The 11212-nt window shown below is 35.8% G+C and overlaps 3 protein-coding genes across 3 annotated transcripts; all 3 read right to left on the bottom strand.

The window, feature by feature from the left end:
- LOC110264994 lies at positions 917 to 1737 on the bottom strand. Its single transcript, XM_021107703.1, has 3 exons — positions 1371 to 1737; positions 1017 to 1255; positions 917 to 958 (listed from the first exon to the last, which is right to left on the bottom strand). The coding sequence occupies exons 1-3, from the start codon at positions 1735 to 1737 to the stop codon at positions 917 to 919; spliced, it is 648 nt and encodes a 215-aa protein (XP_020963362.1).
- LOC110264993 (uric acid degradation bifunctional protein TTL-like) lies at positions 4505 to 6046 on the bottom strand. The gene is made up of 4 exons (XM_021107702.1): positions 5888 to 6046; positions 5688 to 5789; positions 4783 to 4876; positions 4505 to 4683 (listed from the first exon to the last, which is right to left on the bottom strand). Exons 1-4 carry the CDS (start codon positions 6044 to 6046, stop codon positions 4505 to 4507), a joined length of 534 nt encoding a protein of 177 aa, XP_020963361.1.
- LOC110264992 lies at positions 8343 to 10010 on the bottom strand. Its single transcript, XM_021107701.1, has one exon. The coding sequence runs from the start codon at positions 10008 to 10010 to the stop codon at positions 8343 to 8345; it is 1668 nt and encodes a 555-aa protein (XP_020963360.1).

The following is an 11212-nucleotide window of genomic DNA, read 5'->3' as shown; positions in this document are numbered from 1 at the left end:
CTTTTAGATCCGCCAGTGTGCATGTAAAGTTGCTTCTTTCGATTCAGCGCGTTTTGCTTGCACTTCGCCTATTAAAAATCAACAGTAAGCTTGAATTCAATGAAGTACTAAAACTTGCTTAGTATAGTATACATATATCCTACGTTGCAAGAGACTCAAAATAATGGGGCATTAAGTATACTAGTGTGGAATTTGAGTAAACTGTACGTAATCTAAATTTAAGTATTGCTTTAACAAAAAGAATAGTTATACAGATGCAGTCCCTATTTACATATAAGAAGTTAACAATATTATTTTATTTCTAATATGCAAATGCCACCCATAACTCATACCACAACTAACGGAAAAAACATTTAGCAGCCCCTGTGAGATAGTCTAATAACAATCATATAGCATAAATTATAATAATAGGGGTACTCAAATTAAATTAATTGTCTTATATGGTAACCTACAACAAATAAGGTTCTAATAAGGAAGAATGGTGTACACCAATCTCAGCATCATGCATGTATATATTAAGATCTTAGTCAAACAGCCTGTGCTAGGAATTGATGTATTAAAGTGAATTAATCATGTATACTAATCAACATGGTTCAAATTCAGCTCAATTAGAATAAAATTTATTTATTTATACCAAATCATATCAACAAAACAAACGGATTACATTTTTTGATTTCAAGGAAATTCATTTTTTAAAAAAGTATATGTATTAAATGAATGGGGTACCTTTGTTGCAGGATCATTACGATACTCAATGAACCACTTCCAATGCTCTCTAGGAATTCCCTCCGGGCGCTGCTCAAGATTATGCTCAAGTGTCCTTGTTGGTTTGTAATGCGAGTCAAACAGCCTCCCCCTTGTGTCCTTCTAAGACTTCCCCATTTGTTTCAAAAATAATTTCTTGATTAAACCACTGCTATCCTGGAAGTGGAACATCTCCTGCGACGACAATGTCCAACTGTAAGTATTTGCAAGTTATATGTTTGATATGATTAAACAATAAGAAAATGAATTACCTTTATACAATCGTCATAAACCCTGTCTTTGCCCCGCACCTTTGCCCAACTCTTTTCACAGATAGAAAATTTGCTATAATCAGAACCCAGCGCTCCTAGAATGCCACTCAACAGGCCAGCTCCATCTCCGACTACCTGCAGTTCCTCATTGAACCTCAGGATGATCTTGCTACCATTAAGAGACCGCTCCATAGCCTCTCTCACACTCATTTTAGCTTGCTTGATTATTCCTTCAGAATCTAACAATAAAGAAGGAAAAATGTAATTTATGTGCTCAATGTGCCCCACATGTAAGGAGCATAACAAAATCATAAGCTGATCAATTAAAAAGATTTTAAGTTCAACACTTGTTACCAATGAGATCAACATCCCAAAACTCAGTAGTCTTTCGTCGTTTGCGCTTTGTAGCATCAGAAGCAGCAAACATCCTGTCAATGTGTTCCTCAAACGAATCTGCCTCGTTCGCCTCAGGGTCAATGGCTTCATTGCACGGTTCCGTCACTCGTGAACCGTTAGCGGCCTGTGGCTCAGGTCTTGGTTCGCTCCTGGGCGGACGAAAGGGTTGCAGAATAGCCGCTGCGGAGACACCACCATTACTAGGGGGCAGAGGGATGAGCCAGTCATCGTCATCGGATGGTGAAGACACAGGAGGTGCAGCTGGAGGCTGCTGACGCAGTGGCTCCACTCTTGTGCCTTTCTTGAAGCGAGTTTTCCTGGGCATCTTACAGTCCTAGTAAAAACACATGTATCATGCCAAAAAGAAAAATTAATTCCTCATGGAAGAATAGAATAATTGACTAACAAATATCATTACTCACATTTTAACTATGTAACAACATATTAAAAACCAATCTATATATGTACATATAGTGATTATATAAATAGAATCTATTTTTTCCAAATGATCCAACTACATGTAAATTAGAAAAATCTAATGAAATTTCGTGGGGAAATCTGTTAATGGACGAGGACACTAATAAAGCCATAGGATTTTCTGTACAGAAATGATACCTTATATACAGAATTATTAATTAAGGTACTATGATTAAAATTACCATTTTTAATATTCCTATTTATCATAGGTGTATTAAATTCCAAATATTTTTAATTAACGTACTATGATTAAAATTAACATCCATCATTAATAATCATTACCAGAATAAATTAAGAAATCATGGTTAAAATTAGCATCCATCATTAATAATCCTAACAGAATTAATTAAGAAAATATGACTAAAGTTAATATTCCCAAATTTGCATGAACAATATCTACTCCATTAGATTCACCATTCCCGTTATCAATGTTTATATTCATAGCAGTTGTGCCAATCGCAGTTTTTTTTAATCAAGAGAATGTTTTTTTACTTAATATAATTAACTTAGAAATTAGAAGGAACTATCAGTGGCCATATTCTTGCACCCTTTTTTACAGTTATATTGAAGACTAGAACATGCAACCCCCCAAACGACTTATATTTCATATGTGAATGTTCATACCCACATAGAATTCAAGTTAAAGTTAAGTTAATTAAAAAAAACAGATTGATTGCATGCAATTAGAACCGGTCAGCATCTCATTTAATTTGTACTTGTGGCCAGTGGATGTCAGGTAATGTGGTTTCTTCCTAATAGCATTGACACATAGTGCACGAACTCAACTAAAAATGCTCAGCTCATCACAACATAGATAACTGACCCAATATGAGCAACATAACTATGAGCATGAAAGAGCTAGAACTTGTTACCTCAACGAGCACGACGACCGGGTGGAAGAGGATGTGACTGACGACCGCGAGGGAGGCAAGGGCGCACCAACGACGACTACACTGCTCAAAACCAACCACGGGGAGAGTGAAAACAAGGGTTCAGCTATGGGAGGATTGTGCGTGCAACTGGGGCTCATGTGAGGAAGTTTTGGAATTTACTTTATTACCTTAACCGCTTCGAGGCTTGACGGTGGTGTGGGCCTTGAGATAGTATAAACCCACTAGGCCACTACTAATTCAGCCTGTTTTCCTAATTATATAAACTGACTAATAGAAACCTCAAATTAAACACCACGAGTTCACCGTTTTCATAATTGTAAAAAGATAATATATCAATGTTTAATTTTGTTCACTAATCCCAATATATAAAACAATAAGACTAAATTTAGTTCACTAATCCCAATATATTCAAAATTTAGTCTCTAAATTATTGTGTGTAATACTAAATTTTTCTTACATTTTATATAAGAAATTAACAAGTGTTATTTTTATTTTGTGAGAATACCTTTAAAAAAAATTTGTCAATAATACTAAATTTTTCCTACATTCTGTATAAAAAATTAACAAGTGTTATTTTTATTTTGTGAGAGTACCTTTAAAAAAAATTGTCATTTGATTTATGAATTAGTTAAAAAAATTCTTTTAGTCCATGAATTATTTATTTTTTAAAATTAATTTATAATATTTTGATTTATAGTAAGAATGCTAATTTATTTAGAATTACAAATATAACAACAAAGTAAAATTTAAAAAGATGAGAAAATATTCATATGCAAAACCGGAACTGACAAATTTTTTTTAAAGATATTTTCACAAAATAAAAAATAACACTTGTTAATTTCTTATACAAAATGTAAGAAAAATTTAATATTATTGACAAAAATTTTTTAAAGATACTTTCACAAAATAAAAATAACACTTGTTAATTTGTTATACAAAATGTAAGAAAAATTTAGTATTATACACAATAATTTAGAGACTAAATTTTGAATTTAAATATTTATTTTTTTAATATTTATTGTTTGTAGTATTTAATATTATTTATGCATACTTAAATATTTAATAAAAACTATTTAATTTTATTGATAAAGTAAACACAATAAAATATATTTCTTTAATGGTAATTCATTACAGTTCAAAAATTATTGTTTTTCTTTGGCCCAATTTTTTTGCCCAATACAACAAAAATATATTTGTAATTAAAGTTTCATTAGTATTAATATTTAATTAAAAAAGACAAAATCTGAAGTTTGATGTATTTGTCTTATCACATCTGAACAAAGTAATAATAGCAAGAGATAGGTGTCACTCCTAAACCTATGCCACCTTAGTTTCTTCATGTGTAGAAAAAAAATTATTTCTACACCATAGAATTCACCTCACCTTTATTTAATTGAATTTTGACAGTGAATTCAAGAATGAAAATTCTACACCTTGTATTTGTTGGAAAGACAATTTTCACCACAAATTCTTCGAGTAGCTGGTACCAAGTAGGCAATAAAAAATTAACCATAGTAAAAGTAATAAAAAGGTACCAAAAAAATATTGAATAGGTCAGCTAAATACCTTTGTGTTTGAAATGAATCCAAATTGAATTCTGTACAAAAAGTGAGGAAAATAACTAGACATAACAACGAAAACATAACTAGGATTCAACTAAGCAAATAATGAGTCACATTATTTGACAAAAACACCAGCAGAAGAAATCAGGGTAGAGATGGATCATTCTATCTGGTTCTCGTCTGGTGTTTTATTGAGGTCATAATTTCTCATGGTAGCCTTGTCACCGATCCAAACAACCTCGTCGGAACTGTTGCTGGGCACGAGTTCTTCTTCCAGTGAGTCTGGAACTACCTCCCCTAAATCTTCTGTTTCCTCTTGAAGCTCCTCTTGGGATAATCCTGAAAGTTGCATCGCAACAAAACGATTTGAATAACATTACTAAATTTTATAGAGAACATGGTCTGGCTGCCATATTCTACAAGGCTTGTTAGACTAACGTTCCCAGAGTTTCGTGAGTCCTCTTTCTATGAAATAGAATTCCTCTCGGGCCGCAAAATCTAGTTCAACCAAGATATTATTCTCGCATAGAGCCTAAATTAAAACAAAAAAAATCATCAGAACAATTGGGCATTCCAACAAACTAGGAAGACATTACATAGGGTAATCTGAAAGTCTTCATGGGGAGGGGATTTGTTGACTCAATTCAGCAAGATTCATCCCAAAGTTTTATCTTTTAACCTGATAATATTTATTAGGGTATGCTTTCTCAAGAATACAATAAAGAACGAGACACAAAAAAAAAAGATTTTGCTTGAAATATAGATGCTTTATGAAGGAGATCAATCAAAGCAATCACAGCACATAGCCGAAAATGATGATCCGCATCTGTCATAATGATGAAAAACCATATAAGAATCACAAAAATTAAACCGGTAATTAAACTAATAAAGTACATGTGTTATTATTCTCTATCTCTTGTGATTTCAACATTATATATAGTGATTAATATCTTTCAAAGAAAAAGGTTGATGCGTTTATTAGCATTAATCAATGACCCAAAAATCATTATATAAGACAACTTTCTATTAGTAATATGATTTTGAGTGCTGCTTAGGATCTATTTGGGTGAACTTCTACAAAATAATAATTCTTTTAAGTGATTTTTTAAAAAAAATTATATTTAAATATCTCGTATAAAAATACTTTTTTATTTAACAATTATGTTGGATACTAGCATGCAACTGTACTCTATATATATATAGTTTGATTTTACTTTTTTTAAAATCAATAATATATATGTTAACATTCATTGAGCCTTAATATCTTGCAAAATATTAAAGTGATGTCCAAAATATTATAAATAACAATAACAATAATAACATTTAATTAGCTGATTTTATACCTTGACCTCCTCCAGTATTTTATGGGAATGTTTAAGATCTGTAGTTGTAAAGAATTCGAAGCCAAATTTCTTCCGGTACTTCGCTCCAAATTGACACAAATCCTACAACATTCAGAGTTGTATAAATCATCCGATAGTTGGCTTTGTCTTATGGTTATGGTTATAGAACCCTTGATTGGTCAGCCAGTTTGGATACGTACCGAAATTAGTTCAGTAGGTGCCCTACTAATAGATGTACCTATGTGCCTGTGTGCGGAGAATGCATCCAACCATGATCTAATAGGCGAATTGTTGAACCATAAATCTCGAGCGAATGAAATTGCGTGCTCAAGTGAAGAGAACGGAGATGCCTCTTGCATCGAGCGGACGAAAAAAAAGCTGCTGGCACACATAAAGAGGTCATTCTCTTCTAATTTTTTTGCTTAGTCCCAACACATAAAAGGGTGAGCAAGAGAACTCTAAGTATACAGGTCTTGCATATTAAATCTCAAGATACATACACTTAAAAAAGGCAAAATTAAATAAGATCAAAGTCGATCCAGACGACTGATTTTTATTATTATCCTATTTGCTTATAAATGAAATTTCAAGAGTATAATAAGGGGAAAGGTCCAAGTGTGCATGTCATATATTGTTATCCAAATATATCTAGGAATCAGCAGCATCTTCACCGGTTTTGAATGCGTCAGGCATGGGTTCTTCTAAGTCGCCATCCCTTGTCAACGAGATACCTTCAACATCACGCTTAGACAAATCAGTCAGACTTTGTTGGAGGGAAAGTTCGACCTCACAGTGTTCATTGTATTCACCCATGTCAAACAAATCTCTCGGCTTCACATGGACCACTACGCTCCATTTCTTATCGACTTCATCGTCCACATAGTATACAAGGCGAGCCTCGGAAGCAAGAATGTACGGCTCGTCATCTTCACGATCATCAGTGTGAATCAGATTGCTAAAGTTAACACAGGTGTGTCCCAAAATGTCTTGCTTTATGCCTCTACCGGACGTGGTATCTGCCCAAATGCATCTAACAAGGCCACAGAAAATTGGCCATTGTAATTCAGCTCAATGATATCTACCAATCTTCCATAATAGGAGACGCCACCAACAGCCATGTTACTGTCACGAGCGCTTGCATAACTTCTAGTGTCAGAAGTGACACAAACCCCGCAATTCTGGGCTCTCATTCCATCCTCTCTTGATAGGGTTCTAAACCCGAATCCGTTGACATTGTACGCCTTAAAGCGCTTTGCTTGAATATTGGGGCCACATGCGAGCCACTGTAGTTCTCTCGGGTGCATCGTACTTCCCAGTGGTATCTACCAATGAAATAAAGATTATTAGATTTGAGTGGGAGGAGGCAAGATATTAACAAAACTATAAATGGAAGAGCCACACAGAAGATTCACCTTATTCTTGAACCACTCGGCGAATTCTCTATGGACAACCCTGTCAATGTAGGCTTCGTTTCTTTTGCCAATACTTCGTAGCTGTCTTTTTCTACTAGCCCAAAAATCCCTAAGCATACCATGTGGATCTACTGTTAAAGGTATAAACAAATATTGCCTTCGGGTACAATATGATTCTAAGTGTAATAACTGCACTTACTCTAAGAAATTCTCCACAGCTGCGCAATTGACCAATACGTGACGATGTGCTTGAAGTCTCTCGGTTGGTGAAAGATTCAAACTCTCAGAATCCCCTATCGCTTTGCCAATCAGTGGGAACATGCTTGTCGTGTTATTATTCGCATCTTCGCTCGGTCGATCATCAACACGCAATGGTCGATTGATCCTGCTTTCAACGTTATCCAGATATCTCGAACAAAAAGTGAGAATCTCATCGGATAAGTAGCCCTCTGCAATTGATCCTTCCGGTGCTGCCCTATTATGCACGTACTGCTTAAGACGACCTAGGTACCTTTACGAGAGAGATATGTGTTAGGTTGTTAGCTTATGAAATAACTCAAATGTAAAATTAGTCTTATAGTTACCTTTCAATTGGATACATCCACCTATAATGGACCGGGCCCCCTAGGCGTACCTCTTCGACCAGATGTGCAGTTAGGTGTACCATGACTGTGAAGAAAGATGGTGGAAAAATTATCTCCATTTGACAAAGAATGAGGATCACATGTTCCTGTAGGAGAGGAAGTTGTTGAGGGTCTATAGATTTACTGCATAGTCGTCTAAAGAAAGTTGACAAATCAGCCAGGACGACTGCCACTGGGGCTTCCAATACATTCCTGATAGCTATTGGGAGAAGATGTTCCATGAGAATGTGGGAGTCGTGATTTTTCAAGCCGGTTATTTTTCGCTGTTGTAGGTCAATACAGCGAGATATGTTGCTTGAATGACCATCTGGAAAGACCACATTCTTTAAGTTCCTAAGAAAAACGTCCTTCTGTGAATTCGACATGGAGAATATTGCAGTGGGATACTTTCCATCTTCTCGTGGCCAGAGTTCACACCTAATTCCCATCAGCTGGAAGTCTTTTCGAGCTTTGAGGTTGTCCTTGGATTTACCACTATCGTTCAGTATCATGTAGATAATGTTGTCGCACACATTTTTCTCTATGTGCATCACGTCTAGATTGTGACGCAACAAATTATACTCCCAATATGGGAGTTCAAAGAATATACTCCTTTTTTTTCAAGGAGACTCATCTTGTAATGCAGCCTGTTGTCCGCGCGCTCTTTTACCGGCTTCCCTTTGCACCTTGCCAAGCTTGACATGCACATTATCCAACTGTCTCAAAATATCTCCACCCGACAATGTTACAGGCGGACCTCTGACCTCTACCTTTCCATCAAATCTGACTCGGTCCTGCCGAAATCTGTGGCCTTGATTCAGAAAGTGCCGATAACCCATGAAACACCATTTCTGACTAAACGTGAGTCGCTTAGACTCGGCATCCAGGTTGCACGTAGGACATGCTTTTCCACCGTACGTATTCCACCCAGATAAGTTGCCCAACCCTGGAAAATCGCTGATTGTCCACATTAGCGCAGCATGCAGCTTGAATGTTTTTTTCTCGCTAGCGTCGTACGTATCAACACCACCCCACAGCTGCTTCAACTCTGTTATCAACGACTGTAAGTAGACATCTATGTTATTACCAGGCATCTTGGGACCGGGGATAATCATAGACAGCAAGAAAGAGCTGGGTCTCATACAACTCCATGGGGGTAGGTTGTAGGGGATGAGAATCACGGGCCAGATCGAGTACCTTGAGCTGAGATTTCTGAAGGGATTAAAGCCATCGCTAGCTAAGGCTAAGCGAACACTGCGTGGATCGACACTGAAGTGAGTATATCTTCTATCAAATGCCTTCCATGCCTCTCCGTCTCGTGGATGCCTCAAAAAACCATCCGAGTTAAGACCTTTCTTGTGCCACAACATGTCAACAGATGTCTTACTGGACATGAACATCCGCTGCAGTCGTGGAACAAGGGGAAAGTACCGAAGAACCTTCGCCGCCTGCGGCTTCCCTTTCTTCTTAACAACCACATTGATCCGGACAATGGAATTCCTCCTAGTCTTTTGCTTCCATCTCGAGGTCCCACATATCTTGCACCTAGACAGTTCTTGATCGCTGCCCTGATATAGCATGCAGTCATTCGAACATGCATCTATCTTCTTGTACGCAATACCGAGCTTTCGTATGATCCTCTTGGCATCGTGCAGTGAAGTCGGAATCTTTGCATGCTCAAAGGCCTCACACAGTAACTCTAGTATCATTCTGAATGCCTTGTTGCTCACGCTGCACATGTACTTTATATGGTATAGCTTGACCAAGAAAGCCAACTTCGAGAATTTCGCACAACCCGGATACAATTCCTGCTCTCCATCCTCAAGCAGCTCATCAAAATGACGGGCTGCCTGACTAGGTTTGCTGTACAAATAAGGCAACTCTTCGGCATCCCCCTCAAAATCTTTGTTGCTCGAGTCATCTTCATCGACAACAGAACCTGGAAAGTTGAATGCCTCACGAACCATGTCGCGCATTGGATCTCGGTAGTCGCTACCATGGTTAGTTTCTTGTGTCTCAGTAGAACTCTCTCCTACGTGTCTCTCCCCGTGATGTAACGAAAAAGTATACTTAGCAGGAAACGATTTTAACAGCAAGTGATCGTAAGCATCCTCTCTAGTTTGGAATAGCCGGAACCCACACGAAGGACATGGACAATGTATCATCCCATCGGATGATGCATTCGCAAATGCGAAATCCAAAAATTTGTTCAACCCGGCCTTGTATTCGACACTACCTTGTGGCCTTGAGATCCAACTCTTATCTATATCTATTTTTATGATGTTCATATAAACGAATGAATAAAACTTTAATAAGGAAATACAAATAGAAAATAATAAAAAAAAATTCAGACGAACTGTCCAACGGGATATATTAAAGGGAAAATTATTCTGAAGAACCGTTAGGAAGATTTAATTATTAAAAAGGACCTTTAATATCAAAATTATTAAGAAGAACTAAATCTTTTTATAATGTTTAAGATGTAGAATCAAATCTTTTATAATATTTTTTATTTTTGTGATCTTTACCCAACGAAAAAAAAAACTAAATTTTTTAAAAGTAATTAACTAATTAATCTCAAGTGAATATTCATACATATCTATATAGCGTTAAGAATCAAACAACATATATTAAAGATTTTAAAAATTAAATAAAAGTATAGTTAAGAATATATTTATTTTCTTATAATAAGATTTGGTTCTTCTTCTTAAATATTATAAAAAGATTTGGTCCTTTTTAATAATTTTAGTATTAAAGATCCTTTTTAATAATTAAATCTTCATAACGGGAGAGTAATATTTGATATTAATTCAGTAAGTAATCCAAAAGAGAGAACGGAAGAATAACCCGGAAATGAAACATAGATAAAGGTACTTGTATCCGGGATAATAGATAGAATATAAATGGTATTAGGAAGGTTGCTTACTCATGGTCTAATTCTGCACTTTTAAGAAATTACTGGAAGAAAGAATTTCTGGTTCCGAAGCCAAAAAATGAAATGGAAAAGAAGAGCTTCCTTAAAAAAAAGGGAGACGAAAAGAAGTTAGAGTGTAAAGATATAAAACACAAAAGTATAAATAACAGATCACATTGCACAAAAAAACAACAAAGCCTTTGAATCTTTTCATGTCGAGAGTGAAATAAATTGAAAAATGTTTTGGGGAGCATCTCTTCCCACACCTCCAGCACTTGTTTCCCATCTTCCAAGTTACCTTTTCATTTTGCGGTATCCTTATTTATTAGATTTTCAGTGATACATCATTATTTGTGTTTCATTTATGATCATTTTTATATATACATTAACGGTACATGTCAGTGAGATAAATCAAGGTTCCTGATATGAGAACTGTAACGAATTCATCATACAAATCATTAATCATAGTAAATAATATAAGGAAATGGCTAATGCATGTGGGAAGTGAGATCCCCAAAGAAATTGTAGCCACTGTATGTTACATAAAGAAAGCCATCTTCATCCTTCTCTTCATAT

This window comes from Arachis ipaensis, chromosome B07 (genome assembly GCF_000816755.2).
Source record: "Arachis ipaensis cultivar K30076 chromosome B07, Araip1.1, whole genome shotgun sequence".
NCBI classification, from domain to species: Eukaryota; Viridiplantae; Streptophyta; class Magnoliopsida; order Fabales; family Fabaceae; genus Arachis; species Arachis ipaensis.
The sequence above is the reverse complement of the archived record's forward strand: the minus strand, read 5'-3'. Positions and strand labels throughout refer to the sequence as shown.

Excerpts from the sequence above, each read along its gene's own strand:
- LOC110264994 (XM_021107703.1), bottom strand. The coding sequence starts at position 1,737 with ATGCCCAGGAAAACTCGCTTCAAGAAAGGCACAAGAGTGGAGCCACTG. Across the intron at positions 1,256-1,370 it reads TTGGGATGTTGATCTCATTG|ATTCTGAAGGAATAATCAAG; the intron begins GTAACAAGTGTT and ends CTTTATTGTTAG. Across the intron at positions 959-1,016 it reads TTTATGACGATTGTATAAAG|TTGGACATTGTCGTCGCAGG; the intron begins GTAATTCATTTT and ends AAATACTTACAG.
- LOC110264993 (XM_021107702.1), bottom strand. The coding sequence starts at position 6,046 with ATGCAAGAGGCATCTCCGTTCTCTTCACTTGAGCACGCAATTTCATTC. Across the intron at positions 5,790-5,887 it reads CACCTACTGAACTAATTTCG|GATTTGTGTCAATTTGGAGC; the intron begins GTACGTATCCAA and ends TGAATGTTGTAG. Across the intron at positions 4,684-4,782 it reads ACTCACGAAACTCTGGGAAC|GATTATCCCAAGAGGAGCTT; the intron begins GTTAGTCTAACA and ends TGCAACTTTCAG.
- LOC110264992 (XM_021107701.1), bottom strand. The coding sequence starts at position 10,010 with ATGAACATCATAAAAATAGATATAGATAAGAGTTGGATCTCAAGGCCA.